The sequence below is a fragment of the Typopeltis vanoorti genome, chromosome 16, assembly GCF_054136105.1.
Source record: "Typopeltis vanoorti isolate ZY-2024b chromosome 16, IOZ_Tvanoo_1.0, whole genome shotgun sequence".
Taxonomy (NCBI): Eukaryota; Metazoa; Arthropoda; class Arachnida; order Uropygi; family Thelyphonidae; genus Typopeltis; species Typopeltis vanoorti.
In genome coordinates this window covers 49,439,670-49,463,279 of record NC_143564.1, presented here as the reverse complement: position 1 = coordinate 49,463,279, position 23,610 = coordinate 49,439,670, and the positions used below count along the sequence as shown (strand labels likewise).

Genomic DNA, 23,610 nt, shown 5'->3' with positions numbered 1-23,610 from the left:
TTTTTAATATGATATTGCCATTGATGTCATCTGTTCACGCCTCTAATCTTTCTCAGGACTCTCATATCTGCGGTCTCTAATCTTTGGTCAACTGTTTTGCTTCTGACCCAGCTCTCAGATTCATATGTTAAAACTGGTTTGAACACAGTCTAATTTAGTGTTCCAACTAATTACTCTTTTATTCCATATGAATTTATTCAATTGACTTCCCATACCAGCTTTGCTGATTCTGTTGTCTATTTCTATATTTAATTTACAGTCTTCATTAAAAATCGTGCCTAAGTAGCTGAAATGTTTTACTTGTTCCCCGTTCACAACACAGTTGACATTTTAAACAATTTTTCCTATTTTCATTGTCTTTGTCTTTTTAATGCTGACCTTCATATCATATATATATTACAACATGTTATGATAGGTTTCACGGTATAAAAAGAACACAGATGGTTAAGAAAATAACTATTTATTAACTAAAAAGCTAATATTTCGTTGGTAATATATCCAGCATTTTCAGAGCACACAACACCAAGTTTGTTACAAGGCAAGACAACCACAATCCGGTGTAACAGTGGGGACAGTAAAAGTGATTGCAGCGTGCAACACAAGACTAAAGTCCTAATATGGTGCCATCTAGGTTAAAAAAAAAAAAAAGTTTTGAATTAGTAGTACAAATGATAAAAAATAAAAGTAATAAATATTAATTTGGTCTTAGGATGACTATCTCCCAAATCTTTGGTAGATTTATACAGCCATACTTGTTAAGGTTTGGAGTATGTTTTAAGGCTTCCGTTGATTCCAGGAACAACCTCTCTGACTTGTAGAAGCTTGTAGACCCGACTTACCATAGCGAAAGTGTCGGATATATTTTTTGTGTTCACTGAGGCGGATGTCCACATTTCTTCCTGTCTGTCCGTAGTAGGCTTGGTGGCAAGAACAGGGCACTTCATAGACACCAGGATGTGATAAAGGAGTGCATTTGTCCTTAGGTGAACGGATGAGAGTTGCTAATTTTTTATAAGGTTTAAATACTGTGAGTAATTGGTGTTTATTAAGCACCCTAGATATCTTTTCAGATGTGCCTTTAATGTATGGGATGGTGATTGTTTTGTTGTAGTCTTCTGTGGTAAATAGAGGGGATTTATGGGTAGCATTTAGTATGTTATCTATTTTACGGGGATTATAACCATTGTTTAAGAAGGTTTGACGTAGGTGAGAAAGTTCAGCAGTGAGAACAATGTCATTGGAACAAATTGCTCTAGCTCTATGGGTTAGTGTTTTTAAGATACCATATTGTTGAGAAGGGTGGTGGTGTGATTGTTTATGTAAGTATCTCCCTGTATGTGTGGGTTTTCTGTAAACAGAAAATGATAAGGAACCTTCTGGAAGACGTGTGATCAGTGTGTCCAAGAAAGGCAGGCAGTCATTGGCTTCTAGTTCCATTGTAAAGTGGATTTTAGGATGCTGGCTATTTAGATGCACTAAAAATGTATTCAATGTGTCTGGGCCATGTGGCCAAATGGCAAACACATCGTCAACATAGCGTAGCCAGAGGCTAGGTTTGAGAGTGGCTGTGTTGATAGCTAATTTTTCCAGATGTTCTATGTAGAAGTTGGCTAAGGGGGGAGAAAGAGGTGAACCCATAGCTGTCCCATCTAACTGTTTGTATATTTTCCCTTTCCATGTAAAATAACCTGCCTGTACTGTGAATTTAAATAGCTGGATATATTACCAGCGAAATATTAGCTTTTAAGTTAATAAATAGTTATTTTCTTAACCATCTGTGTTCTTTTTATACCGTGAAACCTATCATAACATGTCTGATGAACACATAAGCCTATCCATGCGTATATATTACAACAGTTATTCAATTTAGTCAGGGAATCTTGCAAACTTGTAGCAGATTTATTTAGAAGTATAACATCTTCCACATGAAGCAAAGAGTTGACATTAACATCCCCAATTTTGATATCATGTTTAATACCACTTTCCTTCATAATGTGATCCATATAGATAATGAATAACAGAGGGTATAATGTACATCCTTGTCTCACACCAGATTTAACATTAAACCATCTTCCTGTACTTCCTTCAATTCTAACTGCTGACTTACAACTCAAATAAAGACTAAGGATTGCTTGATATAATGCCCCATTGACACCATATAACTGTAGGGTATTGAATAGCTTCTCTTTTGGCACCTTGTCATATGCCTTTTTTAGATCGACAAAACTTAAATACAAATCTTTGTTATATTCCCATGCTTTCTCAACTATTTGTCGTAAAGTGAAGATCTGATCCTGACAGCCTCTATTTGGACTAAATCCAGCTTTTCTTCCACAATTCTTCTCAACCGTTTCTCAAGTATACTTGCATAAATCTTGCCAGGAACACTCAGTAGGAAATAAATCTGTAATTCCCACAGTCAGTTTTATTTCCCTTTTTATATATGGGTACTATGAGAGCTCTACTCCAATCATCATGAATTCGTTCCTCTGTCCTGGCTTTCTGAACTATGCAGTGCAGCCACTGTAAGACTTTTATTTATACCACCATACTTCAGCATATCAGGTCGAATATCATCTATTCCCGCTGCCTTTCCACATTTCAAGCTTTTGATGGCTTTTTCTACTTCAAGTATGGATATGTATTCCTGACTGCATACCTGTTGAGTGTTTTTTACCACTATGCTATCACTGCTTGTTTCATTTAGCAATTTTTCAAAGTAATTACTCCATACTTCAAAGATATCTTTTTCTCCTGTTTTCATGTCACCTTTATCATCTCTAACTCCTTTTACAGCACTCTTTCCTCCATTTCTAAGCTTCTTCAACAACCTCCAGAATATCTTACCACCTTCTTGATATTTATTTTCTATGTTTTTGCCAAAGTCCTCCCATGACTTTTGTTCAGCTAGTTTTACACAGTGTTTCGCTTCCTTACATTTGTCTCTGTATTCTCTAAGAGCAAAAGCTGACTTATTTGCAGGAACGTATGATATGCTTTCTTCTTTTCCTTCACTGCCTCTTTAACTTCCTGTGTCTTCCATGGAGTTCTGATTTTTCTATTCTGGCAGACCACCTCACCACATCCATCTCTGGCTGAATCAATCAAGGTTTTCTTCAAGGCTTGCCACTGAATCTCCAAGGTTTGGTTCCTGTTCTCAAACTCTTTCATTTTTTTTCTTCAATAATCTTTCTGTATTTTAGTCTACAGTTCACATCTGAGAGCTGCTCAACTTTTATTTGTTTTAAAACTTTCTTATATCTTATTCTTTTCAATATGAAATTCCATTTTATTCTGCTCAAGACTAAATAGTGATCGCTTCCAATTTCAAATCCTATGTACCCTCTGGTGTCCTGCACCAGGGAGAAAACATTATCAACAATAACATAGTCAATGAGACTTTTCTTATTCCTTTCCTCTTCTCTTCACGTGAATTTGTACACATTTATGTTGGAACATGGTGTTAGTAATAACCAGTCCATGTCCTGAGCAAAAATCCAACAGGTATTTGCCATTATTATTAGCTTTGCTCTTTTTTCCAAATTTTCCCAAAATATTTTTTTATGTCTCACAATCATTTCCTACTCTGCTATTTAGATCCCCAACAAGGACCAACTTTTCCTTTTTCGTTGTGTCAGTTGCCTTTTCTAAATCATCAAAAAATTCCTCCACTTCTACCTTAGTAGAACCTTCTGTGGGACCATAGGCACGAATAAGTCTCATTGTCCAATTCCCCATTCTGATATTTGTCCACATCACTCTACTTGAGACTGCCTGTCATTCAAGAAGATTAGCCTAGTATTTTGTGTTGAATACTATGGCTACTCCTTCTCTTTCTTGATTGCATTTCCTGAATATAACATTTTGTATTTATTGCTCAGAAAGATCTCACCAGTTTTTGTCTTTTTTGTTTCAGTCACCCCTATTATGTCGATCTGGTACTTATCTAATTCTCCAGCTAGCTCCATTTCTTTGCCATTCAGGCTTTTTATGTTGATAGTACTGATTTTTAACTCTGGTGATGTTGAGTTGGGGTGTGCTTTCAGATTTGTTCTAGTAGCTGACTTTTCGCTGTTCGCCCTGGTTCCCTGGCAAAAACAATGCGCGGGGGGGGGGGGGGGCTTGTTTAACCGGGTGACGCCCCAGCCAGCATGAAATTTTGTCATGTTGTACCATCATTTTTATATATTGGTTTAAGCCAATAAGAATACAATTTGGTCGGCTAAATCCCAAATTGGCAGCTCATCCTCGTTCATTCAGTATCCAGGTAGCCAGAAGCCCTGGTCGATTCTTCGCATTCCTTTAAAGCTATGTGGAGGTCTTCTCTCTGTATTAAGTGCAAAGGGCACAGTATTTTTAGGAAGGATAGACAAGATTGGAGAGGAATGGGCATTGTGCTAATAATATCAGATGACTCGAATTCAGTTAGAGGTGAGACCTACGATTTTGGTGTCAGAGGGTATTTCAATTAAAGACGTAACTATTCTTCCTCCGGTTGATGACAGTGATCATTCAGTACACAGGAAGTTGCTAAGTTTTATGAATGTTCCATTCAGGAAAGGTTACATGCTGAAGTACAAAACAAAAAATTATGACCAACTGAGGAGTAGGCTGAGTTCAGTGCAATGGTATCAGTTGCTGGAAGGGAAGAATATTGATAGTGCATGGGAAGCATTTAAAAAAACACTTAAATGATGCAATATCAAAATGTGTCCCGAGAGTCCAAAGAATAAACAGGATAAACAGGGTATGAGTAAAATGGATGTGTAACCTTATCAAGCAAGAGATTCGTAAGAAAACAATGATGTGAAAGGAATACAGTGTGCATAACGATGATGTCCATTATAATTTTCATACCGAACATCATCAACAACAACATAACAACAGACCAAGGATCAGTCCTTGGTCTGTTGTTATTTCAGCTATACAGAAGGCCAGAAGAGTCACAACTGTTATATGGAAAGTATAGTGTGAAAATGAAAAGAAACCAGATCTGGAAGTTAAAGAAAGAATAACTCTACAGAATGCAGATGGTGTGAGGCTGACATATGCCAGATGCAGAAGAGGTTGTTCAATTAAAGAGTACCCATTTTGCTAAAAGCTATCAACCTGGTGTAGGCAACATTCACTGCTACCTCTTCAGTGAATGAAGAAACTGGGGTGTAAGAGGAGGGGGAGTTATTAGAGCTATTGCACAATCTAAATAAGAATTCAGCAATAGGATCTGATGGGATATCAGCACAGGTGCTAAAAGAGTATTCAGCTTAATTAGCTATTTCTTTATCCAGGCTATATCATTTGAGTCTCAGAACAGGGAAGATTCTGCAGCAGTGGAAAGAACATTTGGTAACCCCATTGCACAAGGATGGTGCAAAGACTGACGTAACCAAGTACCGACCAATTGGTATTTCAGGAGTGGTGGTGAAGATTTAGGAAAAGTTGGCTAGGGCTTGCATTCAGAAATGGGCTGACAGAGAATCTCTACTCTGTAACAAATAGCATGGTTTATTAAGGGAATGTCATGTTTTTACAACTTGTTCACATTCTATAATAATGTTACCATTTAGTTAGACAAGGAATGAATACACCATGATACTTTTGGATTTTGCTAAGGCTTTTGACAGAATACAGCATGGAAGACTGTTGCATAAATTGGAGAATATAGGATTGGATTATGAACTATTGGCATTGGTAAGAGGATGGCTAACTGACAGATATCAAAAAGTTGTATATGGGGAGGGGGTTAATATGCAAGATTCAAAGTAACCAATGGTGTGCCACAAGGATCAGTCCTTGGTCTGTTGTTATTCCAGCTATACATTAATGACATTGAGAAGGATTTGACTGCAATATACAGATATTTGCTGATGATGCGAAGATAGGCAGGGTAATCAGCAGTGCTGCTGATATGCAGTATGCGCAGAATGATTTGAATAGACTAGAACTGTGGGCATGTGAAAATGGATATCAGTTCAATGTCAGTAAATATAGTCATGCACTTTGGCATATTTAGATATTCAATATCGTATTATATTAGTGGAATAATGCTAGAAGAAACTGATGAGGCTAGGGACCATGGAGTTTTAATAGACAGGAAGTTGAAGTTCAAGAGTCATATACAAAAAATAATAACTTATGGCAAATGCTGAAACGAACCTTAACATGTAAAGATAAAGGCTGCAAGTGGAATCAGATTTCTATACTGAAATCTAAGTACACAAGTAAGATCATCCTAGATAAAGTCATTTTGACTCTTATAAGGCCTTGATAAGACCTCACTTAGACTATTGCACGCAGGTTTAGTCTCCTGGTTTCTGTGGTGATTCTGATACTGTGCAGTGGGTGGCAAAGAGAGTGTCAAAAATGATATCAAGATTGTGGAATACTGATTATGAAGACAGATTTAGAATTTGTAGACTGCACACACAAGCAAACAAGAAAAAGAGGAATGATATGATTGAGAATTACAAACTTCTGAAAGGGTTATACAGAATTTTAATAGATGGAATTTTTCATTTTATGCAGGGTGGGGAAAGGATGTGAGTGTATCCATGGAAGTTGAGATTGAATGCTGTCAAGGAGGGGGGGAGGGGTAGGGATAGATTTTTCTCTCATAGAGTAGTGAGTGATTGGATGTTGTGTATGCTAGTAGCATAAATTAATTCAAGAAAAGGTATTACAGCTGGTGTGAATAGTATTACCTCCTTCGATGAGTTCTTGACTGTCTGAGGTCTCTATTAATGATAATCAGTGGAGTCGCGTACTCATTTAGGTTGGGTCTGCTGTCGTGTGGCTTATGCAGTCCGCACTACAAAATTCATACCAATTTGACTGTATGGTTGAATTTTTATTGATGTATGAAAGTTTTAAGAGTGCAAGGCATATCAGCACTCATCTTAATTGGTCCAATGCAATTAATTATAGGATAACTTAGAATACTTCAATTTATCAATTAATGTAATTTTATATATGGAACGCATAAAGGTCAAATCAGCAATAGCTGTGCTTCACTTGCACTGTGTATATGAGAAGCACTTCATGGTGAGATTAGATTAACACTGGCAAAACTGGAGTGAGACTGGGATAATTTGAATTTTGGTGCGATTTTTAAATACAGTCATGCAATACGCACAGAAATCTGAAAATGTAATCACTTGGGCAATTATTATTTTCTTAGTTAAATTAATGAAAGGTTGAAATTAATGATTTTACTTATTTATACACAAGTTCCAACCCCCTTCAAATATAATCACACAATCCGCAAAGCTTTGGCAGAAAATGGACATTTAGTAGATCGTCAACACTGTTTTCCCATTGTAAATACAGGCAAAAAAAAGTTATATGTTAAAAACATCTATATTGTTGTCCCAATTCACACTTGCCCAGTTGCACCAGTTCACACTTCACAAAATAAATGAAACTCAGAAAACAAAGTTCAACTGGATTGGTTGACACAATAACCAATCACAATCACCGATTTTTTGGATGCTATTGTCTCAGTGCACACTCTGTCTCACGTTCTTGTTTAGTTTAAAACCAATGGAGTGCTAAGAATTTGGTCAGCTCAAAGGTACAAGAGGTGTTCATATTTGTGACTGCATAGCTGGACTATTAACACGAATGTGATACAATGTTTACGCTTCGCAAGGCGTTCTGTTCATGAAGTATTAGTATATTGTATTTAATTTTAAGAATCATGGAAAGCCAAGAAACAATTAGGAATGTATTCAACAGGAATATAATATAATATCTGTGATGTTGCTATTCTGTGGGTATGTACCGCACACCCTGAATATACGTCCCTGATAATAATATTACCTTCATTGAGTTAAAAGACTTGAGAAGTCCTTACCATCCACAGTGAGCAGCATGAGACTATGCTTTGAAGTTATCTACAGCTCTTACAATTTCGAGAGATGTATACAATTTAAAGATATGTTTCTTGTTCAACTTCCCTTTTTCCACCCTGTGAAAATCTCCACAACATTAATCTTGTATACAAACTACTCACCAACTTATTCCACATTCTACCCAATAAGCTTCACAGATGATATTACCACAATTTGTTTTCAACATTCTAGGGAACCTGACATGTCTTACCATTCTCTGGATCTCCTTTCCAAAAAATCAGGTAACCAAATCTTTACACTGTAGTCCACAAGCAACAGGTTGAACTGACAGTGGAACTGTAACTTCTGTTTTTATTAACAAATGACTTCATTACCACTGCAATAATCCCTCATGATTTCACTTAATGAAGGAAACCAGTTTATGGATAACAATTAAATGACCACTTAAATATTAAGCCTTGTTCACCAAGTTACCGTTACCTTAGAGACATAAAGATAACAATATAAGCATCAATATAGAAAAAAGAAGGCTACAACAGAAGGAGTACTAAATAATGTTGAAATCCATGTTGGAGGTTTAATGGAATATTATCAGCACTGAGAAAGGATTAAAACTAATTTTAATGCTTCCAATATTTCGTCTCAGTCACAGAGACATCTTCAGGGATTACAAAAAACTCTTTGTAACAACACACATAAATACAATACAACAGTGAATGAAACTAAAGTCCTATCTAGGTGGTGTGCCCTCTATGGGCATTTGCAAGTGGCCTAGTATGTAAAGAGAGATCTCTGATAATTAATGTTTCCCAAATTTTTGGAAGTTTTATGCAACCGTATTTGTTTAAATTAGGTTGATTCCTGAGTGCAGATGCAGATTCCAAGAACAGTCTTTCTTTTTTGAATTGACTATGGTGGAGCATGGTGTTTTTTTTCCAGGAGATCCTGTGGGTTGCATCCAAAACATGGTCTGCAAGGTCAGACTGACCATAATCGTGATTGCAGATGTATGACTTGTGTTCTTCTAATCGGATGGTTGCTGATCTACCTATCTGTCCGAAGTAAGCCAGTTTACAGGAACAAGGCACTGAGAGAGGAGGGAGCTGATCTTTGGTGGAACAGATAAGGATAGCAAGTTTTTAAGCCTCACCGTAAACTTGCTACCCTTATCCATTCCACCAAAGATCAGCTCCGTCCTTCTTATCAGCCCTTCTCAGACAGTTTCACATATCATATCATAAGCAAACACAATGAAATTAATTCACATATCTTCTTTAACACTATTATGCACCTGCTCATAGTTCCTTCTTAGGTTCCTCTGGCTTCCCATCCGTTTCAGGTTTTGACTTCCCCGCAGAGATCTTCAGGACTGGGGCAACTCGTGGTAAAGGTGGTATAGGTTCTCATCACTTGCCTTAGCATCTCCCATAATGCAAAGCACATCTCCTTGCAGACATCCACCTTTACCATGAGTTGCCCCAGTCCTGAAGATACTTTAGGTGCAAACTTTGTTTGCTTACACTCGGATAAAGGATTAAACTAAATAGATAATTTATAGTCTAACCAAGTGAATAAAAACTTCCAACATATTTCTCTAATCCAGAGTAATTTAATAATAAGGCGTGACACCTTTTGGCAACTCATATAGGTAAATATGACTTCTCCAAAACTTCCACCTTGGTTTCACAACCACTAGGTCTGGCTCCCACTGATGAGATCTCAATAAAGGTTGAAACTGGTCTGGGTAGTGGCCCCTCCCTTAATGCATAGCATTATACATGTCTGCAAGGAGATGTGCTTTGCATTATGGGAAATACTAAGCCAAGTGATGCGAACTTATACCAACTTTAACACGAGTTGCCCCAGTCCTGAAGATACTTCAGGCATAAACTTTGTTTGCTTACACTTGGATAAAGGATTAAACTAAACATATAATTTATTTTCAAATCATTTTGTAAGTGCTGAATATCAGGGAGTATCCCTGATTGCCCTGCTTATCTTCGCATCATCGGCACACAATTGCACATCTGATGTCATTAATGAATAGATTGAACAATAATGGCCCAAGAACTGAATCCTTAGGTACACCACTTGTCACCTTAAACCTGGAGAATTCACACTCATGGAGTAAGACAGCACTGAGAAAGTATTTAAAATAATATTTCATTTTTCCAATATTTCATCTTAGCGACAGGGACATTGTCAGGAAGTACAATATGAGACTAGTCACACACAAAGGCAACACAAAACTAAGATAAACATGTAAATGATGTCTCTGCGACTGAGATGAAATAGGAAAAGTTAAACGTTATCTTTAATCCTTTCTCAGTGCTGTTTTAATCCATTAAGCTGGGAGAGAAACTCATGTTAGTGAGTTTCTCTCCCAGCATTTTAGCCTTAATTAAAAATCATGTTTGGACTCTAGAACATTATCCCAGTTTTCTTACTCCAATTTCTTCCAACATGCCATGATGGTGTTTACAAAATTACTATACCCCCAAAGATGAGAGACCCTTTGACACTTCTGCGCATGTCAGAAGAAGGAGAATCCATTCTAATATTAGGGTAATCAACGTGCTTCATGAGATGAGTGTTTATTATTATACGTTGGAAAATTAGCTTTTTCTTTTATGAAAATTCTAGTTCTTAAAGTGTAACTATTTTGCTTGTACAACAGTCAGAAAATTTACGTATAAAGCAAGTGATTTCACATGTTGGTGACAAATTCATACATCCTTTCTTTCTTTCTCCCTTTCAGCATGAATTGACTATTCTTGGCACATTGCCAAGCTCGGTTCTACAAAGTGTGGGCATACCATATGTCAGGCATTAAGAAGAGAACCAAAATTTTTTTTTCAAGGGTTCAGTTTTAAAATGGTTATTCTGCGACAGACACTAAATAGTATACCGGACTAATATGTAATGATAAAGCTTTGGTGGGCTTCCAGGTCAGCTAGCAAATAATCTTATTGCCATTAAGCTGCTAGGTGTACTTGGAGGAAATCTAGTAGTGGTTGGATGGATGGGGGGGGGGGGGGGGATACCGTCAAGGCCATGATTTGCAGAGAGGTGAAATTGTGCATGCATATGGCTTAGCAATGAATCCATTATTGTATATTCTCAGCCCATTCTATTAGATTAATTTGTTGTCTCTATCACTTTCCTAATGCCATCCACCATGCTGATTTTTTTTTTTTTATGTGCTTTCTTTAAATGCTGATTTTGTCCAGTCCATCATCCCAAATAGTCATCTTCTTTAGAGACCTTACTTTTCATAGCTCCAATCTTTCCTTTTCCAAACAGAGATGCTTAGATATTTGCTATTAGCAAAGATTTTGCACAAATGTATGGCTACTAGAATATCAGATAATTACATTCCAAACACCAAAGAGTTCTGTCTTGCTTGTCATCCTCCTTGCAGACATCCACCTTTACCATGAGTTGCCCCAGTCCTGAAGATACTTTAGGTGCAAACTTTGTTTGCTTACACTCGGATAAAGGATTAAACTAAATAGATAATTTATAGTCTAACCAAGTGAATAAAAACTTCCAACATATTTCTCTAATCCAGAGTAATTTAATAATAAGGTGTCACGCCTTATTATTAAATTACGTGCTGCCAATGCTGTTTGTCATCTAGGCAGTTGGAACCAAAACCAAGTGGTGACCTCTCCCATACAGCAGAACTCATGGTCTCTGAACCATGTGTTGTCTGTCATTATAAGAAACCAAAGTGAATGAACTTCATTACTTCTAACTCATTTCCTTAGTTGGATTGTTACTTTAAAGATCTCTGTTCCACTTTATATCTTTTCCCTGATCTATAATAGTATGGTTCTCCAAGAACCATACTATACTAGACTGTACTATACTGTCAAGACTATACTAAAGAATCAGGCATATCACAATTGCTTTTCACTGAAATCTGCATCTTTTTTTTTTTTCTGTTTTTATCAGAACCCAAAACAGCTGCAAGCATACTGCATTTGAAACTGATTCTGAAAGGGAGAAAAGCAGAAAGCTTACATCATGCCCAAATAGCAACAATTCTTTCTGGTCTCTTGTCAAATCTATCAGCCATAACGTTTGTCTGCCAATGCTTCCACTTCTTTTGCACCTGGCTGTTCTAATGCATTAATACAAAGTCAATATTATATCTTCTTACTTAACGTCTAATTCTTGCATAACTAATTTTGGATGTCCCCTTTGACTTTTCACCACAGAGAGATAAGAATCTTGTACAAACTTGGATATCAAAAAAATCCTCTTGTGCTGAGGCATTTCTCCAACTGTACTGATGGTTTGTGTTCTATAGCTTATTCCTGTTCTGTGTTGCAATTTTATTCTTTACAATTTTACTGATAACTATGCCATAGCCTGGAAATTAGTCCATATTCAACCCATTCTTAAGAAGGATGACAAATCACTTCTTTACCATCCATCTATAATCATGCTAGTTCTTTCTGATATACTGGAGAAAACCATTGCATGCTGCTTCTAAGTTACCTTGAATCCTGCTTATTAACAAATGATCACAATTGTGGATTTCACCACTTTAAAGAAGCCAAGAAATTATATTTGTAAAATATACAAATATAATTTCTTGGCATCTTTAATTTATTTTATACATAGCTTTGTCAATAAGTATTCAGTACTGAGAACAGCATTATTCCTCAAAGTTGTATTTTGTGACATGGATTGTGGCATGATACGTGAGGAAGATTTTGTGCTTATACTGTTTGGAATAGTGAGCGTATTTTAGCATTGGTTCTGTGAGACTAAGGCTGTGTCTCTTCTATAATTCATTATAGGGTACATTTTGATATAGTGCACATCGTATCAGATGTAAACTGGTTGATGGAAACACTCCTGAATCTCAAACAGTCTTTTGAAGTTGTTAATGTTATGTCAAACATATGTATTCTACACTTGTAGCAGCATTTGAGAAGAAACAACAAGATTCACTGAATCTTTCATTTTATCTATCCTAATGCAAAATAACCTAGGAAATGGGAACACATGCAGAGAGAATACTCTTCTGAAAAGAGTTGCTAAATTTTACCCAGAAGGCAACCTGCCATCGAGACATTTTAATTTTATATATATCTTTATTGCTCTGAAGTTTTTCAGAGAAAAAAAAAAGCAACACAGTTTAGAAAAAGTTTACAAATGCTGATGACAGCAAAGGCTGGTAATCTGAATCGTGTCCAGAGATTCCACAACAAACTTTCTAGTGCTTGGGATGTAGGAAACATCTGTATTAAAAGTACATTATAAGTGATGAATTATATTTTTGTTTTCATACTTTACACAAGAATGATCAAACAAAAGTCTGCATGTTAAGTATTTTCACAAACTAGACTTCCCAGTGTCCTAAAATGAACAGCATACTCCCTTTTGTATACTTAGATACATATGTTCACTACTCAGACTGCATTAGAACTTCTTCTGCAATCTCAATAGTAGGAATTAGACTGGAAATTACATCTCCAGCCTAGTTCCTACTAGACTGGAAATGTAATTTGAATTATGTGAAGATGACATTATCTGATCAAAAATAACCAGACGCTGGCTCATCCCAACTCTCACTCTAATATGAAAGGAATTAGTGTGAAGCTGGTTCACCTTTTCTGCTAGATTCTGTATGCTGTTGTGGTAATACTTCCATTCTTCAAAGAGCATCAGCAAAGTCGGTCACTGATGTCGAGCAATTTGGTTTTATTTCCAACTGCTGTTCCAATTCATCCTGCAAGTGTGTGATGGGATTGATATCAGAGGTTTAAATAGGCTAGTGAACTTTTTCAACACCCATCTCATCAAACTATTACTGCACAAACTTAAATTTTCGGATGGGGACATTGTTGTATTGATACAAAAGGGCCTTCACCAAACTGTTGCCATAAAGTTGGAAGGAGATAATTGTCTAGAACTAGAAACAACACCCCAAATTGCTGGCATATGACAAAGGGCACTTTACCTTAATATTGCTGGAGGGGAAGTTAAGCTTAAAATATATTCAATACATATTTATTTTAAATGAATTTATTTGTACAAAATTCCTTGCAAACTCAAATTTAATTCATTGAATTTTCCTGTTAAATCAGTAAGTAAGAAATCCAAAATCAAGTAACCATGTTTTTTCTTCTAACTGTAAGCAAGATTCATTCCACAACATTAGAAACTCCACTGGCAAACCAGAGGGGGGGGGGGGGGGCTAAGGTCATTCTAAGGGGGAAAATAAAGAAAATTTTCCAAAAATCTTTTCCTAATTAAAATTCATTTTTTTATTTATGTTGTGTCATGTTATTAAACCTTGATATGTGGGAATTATAAAGAATTCCACATCTATCATCGCTTAACAGATAGAAAAATAAGATACAAAATTTTATGTAGGAAAATGCTTGCTAAGTATGTGCTTATATACATGTGATATAATATAAAATTATGTTAGCATAAAGAAAAGAGATTGTAAATTGTTAGAGGAAATAACAATTTTTTGATTGTGCAAGGCCATTAATAATGTATAAATTAAACAAAGATTTACTAAAATTTGTAATACTTGTCTGAGGAATGACTTGCATAAAATATTGTGAACAATGGTTCAAAGAGCAAAGGCACGCCAACAGAAGGAGAGGTGGCCTTAGGCAGTTACATGCTCATGGCAAGTGGAGAGCGTGGTCAGAAGAAAATCAGAAAACAAACGGTATGAAGGAGACCCATGTGGGTGAAGAGCTAGGCATTGGGTGAGTTACGATGGTTACAGTGATTACCGGTAGGGGCGAAAGAAATAAAAGGGTTAGGACGTATACTTTTTCTTCACTTGGCTGGTGGTCGGAGGTCGTCTGGCATATAGAACGTTGCATGGGGGAGCAGCTCTGGCCCGAAGTGCTCAGACCAGGAACAGCAGCAAGCTATGTTCAGAGTCCGGTGAGCGATAGCAGGAAATGCTGTCCAAGTGCTGGCGATGTTATAAGCTCCTGATCATATGATGAAGGAGTACATCTCCACTCGTGTATCCACAGTCCTTGGAAACACTCAGCATCTAAGTAGCAGACATCGTGAAAGAGAAATCGCCCAATGCCACAGTTATGCCTAGAACAAGTCAGTCATGCCACAATCGTGTGAAATCACAGAATGATCGGAGAATCCAAGTTACCTTATCATCTAAGTAGACAAGAAGAAAGATCGACTGAAGGCAGTCGATCTTTCTTCTTAGAAAGATCGACTTGAAGTCCAAATTGAAGGAACAAGTATGAAAAGCCTTAGTGTATGGTAACGTCAAAATTTCCTTTGTCTGTGTGTCATGTGTGTAACTTATTATGGTGTTAAGTTAAGTGAAATTAAGAGACATTAAGGATCGAGGACTTTGATTTATTTAGAGCAGGACTGTAGCATGTTAACATTAGAAAGTACAGTGAGTTAGCTCATATACCGGTTAATTTAATGTGTATGCTTTAGAGAAAGCTGAGATGAATTAGTATGAGTAACGAGATATATAATGAATGTTTAATGAGAAAATATTACTCTAGAATAACCTTCTTTGTGAATAATTTATTAGGAATGCTGTTTTTGATACTCTTAAGGATCAAAGCTGTATAATTGAGAGGAGACCTCCACATACCCTTTAAAGGAATTCGGAGAACCTACCAGGGCTTCTGACCTAATGTCCAATCCTCACCTTCTCGTGGTGCACCCCGTTGGGTAACTACTTGGATACTGAATGAATGAGGATGGGCTGGCAATTTGGGATTTAGACGACCAAATTGTATTCTTATTGGTTAAACCAAAATAAAAAATGATGGTACAACATGACAAAATTTCATGCAGACTGGGACATCACCCGGTTAAACAAGCCCCCCGTTGATTTTGCCAGGGAACCAAGGTGAACAGCAAAAAGTCAGCTACTGGAACAAATCTGAAAACAAACCCCAACTCAACATCACCAGAGTTAAAGATCGGTACTATCAACATAAGAAGCCTGAATGGCAAAGAAATGGAGCTAGCTGAGGAATTAGATAAGTACCAGATCGACATAATAGGGGGTGACTGAAACAAAAAAGACAAAAACTGGTGAGATCTTTCTGAGCAATAAATACAAAATGTTATATTCGGGCAATGAAAATCAAGGAAAAGAAGGAGTAGCCATGGTATTCAACACAAAATACTAGACTAATCTTCTTGAATGGCAGGCAGTCTCAAGTAGAGTGATGTGGGCAAATATGAGAATAAGGAACTGGACAATGAGACTTATTTGTGCCTATGGTCCCACAGAAGGTTCTACTAAGGTAGAAGTGGAGGAATTTTTTTGAGGCTTTAGAAAAAGCAACTGATACAATGAAAAAGGAAAAGTTGGTCCTTGTTGGGGATCTCAATAGCAGAGTAGGAAATGATTGTCAGACATACAAAAATATTTTGGGAATATTTTGAAAAAAGACCAAAGCTAATAATAATGCCAAATACCTGTTGGATTACTGCTCGGGACATGGACTGGTTATTACTAATACCATGTTCCAGCATAAAAATGTGCACAAATAAACATGGAGAGAAGAAGAAGCAAGGAATAAGAAAAATCTCATTGATTATGTTATTGTTCATAGTGATGTTTTCTCCCTAGTGCAAGACACCAGAGTGTACATAGGATTTGAAATTAGAAGCGATCACTATTTAGTCTTGAGCAGGATAAAATTGAATTTCATATTGAAAAGAATAACATGTAAGAAAGTTTTAAAGCGAACAAAAGTTGAGCAGCTCTCAGATGTGAACTGTAGACTAAAACACACAAAGATCATTGAAGAAAAAATGAAAGAGTTTCAGAACAGGAACCAAACGTTGGAGATTCAGTGGCAAGCCTTGAAGTAAACCATGATTGATTCAGCCAGAGAGGCATGTGGTGAGGTTTGTCTGCAAGGACAGAAAAATCAGGACTCCATGGTGGAGACAGGAAGTTAAAGAGGCAGTGAAGTAAAAGAAGAAATCATATCAAAAGTTCCTGGCAAATAAGTCAGTTTTGCTCTTAGAGAATACAGAGAGAAATGTAAGAAAGCTAAACTCTGTGTAAAACTAGCTAAACAAAAGTCATGGGAAGACTTTAGCAAGAACATAGAAAATAAATATCAAGAAGGTGGCAAGATATTCTGGAGGTTGTTGAAGAAGCTTAGAAATGGAGGAAAGAGTACTGTAAAAGGAGTTAGAGATGACAAAGGTGACATGAAAACAGGAGAAAAAGATATCCTTGAAATATGGAGTAATTACTTTGAAAAACTGCTAAATGAAACAAGCAGTGATAGCACAGTGGTAAAAAACACTGACCAGACATGCAGTCAGGAATACATATCCATAGTTGAAGCAGAAAAAGCCATCAAAGGCTTGAAATGTGGAAAGGCAGCAGGAGTAGATGATATTCGACCAGAAATGCTGAAGTATGGTGGTATAAGAGTCTTACAGTGGCTGCACTGCATAGTTCAGAAAGCCTGGACAAAATGACGAATTCCTGATGATTGGAGTAGAGCTCTCATAGTACCCATATATAAAAAGAGAAATAAAACTGAATGGGAGAATTACAGAGTTATTTCCCTACTGAGGGTTCCTGGCAAGATCTACGCAAGAATACTTGAGAAACGGTTGAGAAGAATTGTGGAAGAAAAGCTTGGTGAAGAACAAGCTGGATTAAGGCCAAATAGAGGCTCTCAGGATCAGATCTTCACTTTACGACAAATAGTCGAGAAAGCATGGGAATATAAGAAAGATCTATGTTTAACTTTTGTCGATTTGGAAAAGGCATATGATAAGGTGCCAAGAGAGAAGTTATTCAATACGCTACAGTTATATGGTGTCAATGGGGCATTATATCAAGCAATACTTAGTCTTTATTTGCGTTGTAAGTCAGCAGTTAGAAGTGAAGAAAGTATAGGAAGATGGTTTAATGTTAAATCTGGTGTGAGATAAGATGTACATTATCCCCTCTGTTATTCATTATCTATGTGGACCACATTATGAAGGAAAGTGGTATTAAATATGATATCAAAATTGGAGATGTTAATGTCAGCTCTTTGCTTTATGCGAATGATGTTATACTTCTAAATAAATCTGCTACAAGTCTGGAACATTCTCTGACTAAATTGAATAACTGTTGTAATAGATTTGCCATGAAGGTCAGCAATAAAAAGACAAAGACAATGAAAATAGGCAGAATCATTGAAAATGTCAACTGTGTTGTGAATCTAGAACCTGTGGCACAATTAAAACATTTCAGGTACTTAGGCACGATTTTTACTGAAGATGGTAAATTAAATATAGAAATAGACAACAGAATCAGCAAAATTGGTATGGTAGGAAGTCAATTGAATAAATTCATATGGAATAAGAGCAAAATTAGTCAGAACACTAAATTAGCTGTATACAAGACAGTGTTCAAACCAGTTTTAACTTATGGATCTGAGAGCTGGGTCAGAAGTAAAACACTTGACCAAAGACTAGAGATGACAGATATGAGAGTCCTGAGAAAAATTAGAGGTGTGAACAGATGGCATCAATGGCAATATCATATTAAAAATGAGGATATTAGGAAAGAACTTACATTGTCAGCATCCAGGAATGTGTTAGCAGAGCTAATCTCAGGTGGTATGGTCACTTAAATAGAATGGAATAGAAAAGATTAGCAAAACGAGTGTTCTCTGCCAGGTTGGCAGCAAAACGACCCAAATTGAGACCAAGATATAGGTGGATTGATATGGTACAAAGTGCCTTAGATGATAGAAATATAAGCTCTCATAATGTTGGAGTCTTGACAAGTAACAGATTGATTTGGAGGAAAATTGTAGATAGGAAGTTAGTAATGATGTAATTTTTTCATGTAGTACAATCATATCCTGTACACCCCTTGAGGGTACATAGCAGGAATTTGATGATGATGATGGTTTTTGATACTCTTGTTTCATTAAGGATGCATGTAATCTTATCTGATTAGTATTGGAATTTAGTATGAATGTTAATTGTATTGTAAATGTGTTAATATGCTTAATAAACCTTTGTTATTTTTAAACCTAAGTGTCTGAATTCTAGTATCCAATGCACCACTTGTAAAAGGTTCAAATCTGAGCGGGGAAGAATAGGTCACATTGTGGGTCATCTTAACCAAAAAGTGATTTCAAAATAATAGTCACTTGTGTACGTCTTGAAATTACTTCTTCGTTAAGATAACTTTACTTAATCTAACTGTTTTAGGTGGCACAGCAAAAAAAATAAATAAATATTCTAGAGCTCTATGAGAAGACAGATTTTAAGAACTTTGCCACGTTGGTTTTGGCTCGCTCCTGAGGCAATCCCTTTGTGTCTTGGAGGTACCATGTGACTCTTTAGGGAAGATCAGAAGAATAGAACACAAAATTAACAGTTTAAAAGATTGGATACAACAATGTTTTCTATTTCTATACTACTTATGAATTAGAGATCACTGCAGATGCTCAGTCATAGGTCATATGTGATGCATAGCATCTATTCTCAAATCGTCTACTCAACCCTCCCCACCAAGATTAAATCCCGAGTGTGCTACTGGATGATGCAAATTTTGGGAATGAATGGTCTTGTTTACATAACGCGATTAATCCATGTTTTGTTCCTTTCATTGCGGTCAACTCTTGCATTGCATAACAAGCATACACATTTTCCCTTAAAATAAATAAAACCAAATTGTTCTTCCCACTGTGTTAAAGTTATAAATCTTCTTCTTTTTATGTATGTTATCTATTATGGGCTGTAAAAAATATAATATAGATATATAAAATTATTAGACACACATAAAATAAACAACTCGTTGTCATTGTAGCAAAGAATTCAGGGCTAGTGCGACAGAAGTGCATAACCCGTAACTGGTGATGTGTGGTTCGCATGCACACTAAAAAATTTGAAGGTTATACGAGGAAACATAAAACTGGGTTTTAATTGGTCAGAGATTTGTACAGAGATATAGCATACTAGTTTCGCCAACTTGACTGCTGGCTTCGTCTGGGCACACAAAAAGCAACAAAACAGCTAAAAACATAACAGAATGCTAAATATTTATACTGTTTATCTGACTTTCAAAACAATGACCCATTAATATCAAAATTCAAATGAAACCTTACATCAAGCGCATGAAGCGTGTGTATGTTAGCAGTCATTGTTATACAGGTGTGTTCTGCAATTAGCTGCAGATTAGTACTCCGACGTGTTGAGTGATCTTATGAGTCTTTTCCAGATGTCACCATCCCTTGGTTTCTGTTAAGACTGCCTCTTGAACGAATCACTACTGCAGCTTCTTTGATGTTGCGGGTATGAAAATATTCTTCTAAGTATGGCATAGTACTTTTATCCCATTCAATGTTGTGAATGGTATTAGAAAAATGGAGAGCTAAACCGGAATTGTTTTCTCTGTTGTTGTTAACGTCCTCGGTGTATTCTTTTGTCTTATCTCTAAACTTCTAGAAGTTTGTCCTATGTAATTTAAACTGTAAGAGCAAGGAATGTTGAAGGTTGTTCGACGCTTCAATATCTGGCACAGTGGCAGGCACTTGGGTGCCTGTGAGCCCCGTGTTGCCGACCCCTGGTCTAGAATGTCAACCATATGCTGCAGTGGTAAGATTCCTCATTACTGGAAATAGGGATCCTGGCATGAACATGAAAAACAGCCCCAAACCATGATAAACCATGGCATAACACATTTGGACAGGTAGCATTCTCATGGCATCTGCCAAATCCAGACTCATTCATCAGAATGCCAGATAGTAAAGTGTGGTTCTTTACTCCAGAGAACATGTTACCAATGCTTGAAAGTCCAATAGCAGCAATCTTTACATGACATCAGCCAATGCTTGATGTTGTCAGTACAGTACAGCAATGTACTGTTTATCTGACTTTCAAAACAATGGCCCATTAATTAACTGACCCCTGCATTTCAAGTGACTTCTGGTACATCATCACATAACTGTACTTCGGTTACTTGACCCTTGCCTTCAGCAATAGCAAATTGCCTTCCCAATATAGTGAAATAAATGGTACATTACTTTTCAAAGAAAAGACTCATTAACTCTTTAATCTCTTTTCATGTTATGAAATCCCCACCATCGTCAACAGATTTCTTCAGTACATTGCTGGGCAAATGCCTCTCCATGCTTCTTCCATTTTGGCTTAAGATCAGATGACGAAGACAACAAGATGCCGTAAACGATCATAGCATCTTGTTATCCCTCTTAGCATTCAATCTTACCACTGATCTACCTGTTTTTTTGATAACCAATTCTTGGTGTCCATTCCGTTGTTCCCATTGCCCATATGTTGTTAGACATTCTCATCACATCCTACCCAGCACCATTTGTTATCTTTTATTGCTAATGCAATGTCCATTATCTTTGTTTGCTCCCTTATGCAAGGGAGCAAACAAACTAATTTATCTATTAGGATTAGATAAAAAGAATAATTTTCCTCATTCAAATATATTTCTAAAACACAAAGACTATTATTATAACTGCTTACTCGATGGATTGGTTTAAATCCTCCAAGATACTTTTTCTAACCAAAATGCATTTTACAACTGAATTAAATTTTTGTTATTCTTCTTAATGTTAACATGACAAAGAGAATACTGACCTTGAGCTGCCCCAGACCGATCTACTGAGCTATTTTCAAATGTCAGAGTCTGCATCAACCAAGGCAAAAGATCTTCAAAGCTGCTTTCACCCATTCCTTTAACCATTGCACCAAGCGCTCGGGCTGAGACACTACGAACCTAAAGTTATTAAAAAAAGCTATAAGCAAGTAATATTTAAATTGACTGTTAAGTAAAGAAATATCTCTCCTCTTCGCAAAGTTTCTGCATCAAGCAGTTTATCATTAATCTTATTATCTGATCAGATAACAAGCCTTACACAAAATTCTAAACCTAGAAGAACACAATACAAGAAATGTTGTTAATAATATAGTATCGAAGATGAACCAATTAAATTAGAAGATAACTGACTTCAAAAATCAGTTATGAATTTAACACATTATAACAACAATCTAAAGATCTCAAAAACAGTTAATAGAAATATGGTTAATGATTTATTTTTTTGCAATCTTGACAAGCATGGAAGGCTTATTTAACTCATGAAATGATTTTAGATCACAACAATATAACAAAAGATACACATTTTGTTTGTTTACTTACTAATTAAAATATTACATGAGAAAGAATTGTGCCAGAAAACTTCCCTGAAAATTACCAGACGTTTGAAATATTTGTAAAACTTTTCTGTAGGACATATCTGTATTAAAATTCAGTTATCCCAGAAATTAAACTGTCATTATCTTATAAAAGTAGTTAAATATGTTTCTTTTTGTATGTTATGAACAAGGATTTTTGAGATATTATTTTTGGATTCTATCATTACATTTTTGTCATCATCATCAAATTCCTGACAATGTACCCTCAAGGGGTGTACAGGTTACAATAGTACTACATGAAAAATTTACATCATTACTAACTTCCTATCTACAATTTTCCTCCAAATCAGTCTGTTACTTGTCAAGACTCCAATATTATCATTATCTGATCTTATATTTCTATCATCTAAGGCACTTTGTACCATATCAATCCACCTATATCTTGGTCTTCCTCTGGGTCGTTATCCTGCCAACCTGGCAGAGAAACTTGTTTTGCTCTTTCCTTGCCCATTCTGTTTAAGTGACCATGCCACCTGAGATTAGCTCTGCTAATGCATTCCTGGATGCTGACAATGTCAAGTTCTTTCCTAATAGCCTCATTTTTAATATGATATTGCCATTGATGCTGTCTGTTCACGTCTCTAATCTTTCTCAGGACTCTCATATCTGCGGTCTCTAGTCTTTGGTCAAGTGTTTTACTTCTAACCCAGCTCAGATCCATAAGTTAAAACTGGTTTGAACACTGTATTGTATACAGCTAATTTAGTGTTCTGACTAATTTCTCTCTTATTCCATATAAATTTATTCAATTGACTTCCTACCTTTGTTGATTCTGTTGTATATTTCCATATTTAATTTACCATCTTCACTAAAAATCGTACCTATGTATCTGAAATGTTTTAATTGTTCCACAGGTTCCCCATTCACAACACAGTTGACATTTTGTGTTTTTGTCTTTTTAATGCTGACCTTCATACCATATCTATTACAACAGTTATTCAATTTAGTCAAGAAATCTTGCAAACTTGTAGCGGATTTATTTAGAAGTATAACATCGTCCACAAAAAACAAAGAGCTGTCATTAACATCTCCAATTCTGATATCATGTTTAATACCACTTTCCTTCATAATGTGATCCATATAGATAATGAATAACAGAGGGGATAATGTACATCCTTGTCGCACACCAGATATAACATTAAACCATCTTCCTGTAATGTTTTAATTGTTTTAATTTCTTACTGCCGACTTACAACTTAAATACAGACTAAGTATTGCTTGATATGATACCCCATTGACACCATATAACTGTAGTGTGTTGATGGCACCTTGTCATATGCCTTTTCCAAATCGATAAAACTTAAATACAGATCTTTGTTATATTCCCATGCTTTCTCAACTGTTTGTCGTAAAGTGAAGATCTGATCCTGACAGCCTCTATTTGGCCTGAATCCAGCTTGTTCTTCACCAAGCTGTTCTTCCACAATTCTTCTCAACCGTTTCTCAAGTATACTTGCATAGATCTTGCCAGGAACACTCAGTAGGGAAATACCTCTGTAATTCTCACATTCAGTTTTATTTC

General features: G+C 36.3%; 1 protein-coding gene across 1 annotated transcript in view; it reads right to left on the bottom strand.

Annotated features, from left to right (window-relative positions):
* l(3)80Fj (lethal (3) 80Fj) overlaps window positions 1-23,610 on the bottom strand; it is a 770,029-nt gene that overhangs the window by 248,456 nt on the left and 497,963 nt on the right. The window contains exon 37 of the mRNA XM_090405954.1: window positions 21,474-21,612. Within this exon, the coding sequence (XP_090262080.1) occupies window positions 21,474-21,612 (139 nt within the window). The remainder of the gene's footprint in view (window positions 1-21,473; window positions 21,613-23,610) is intronic.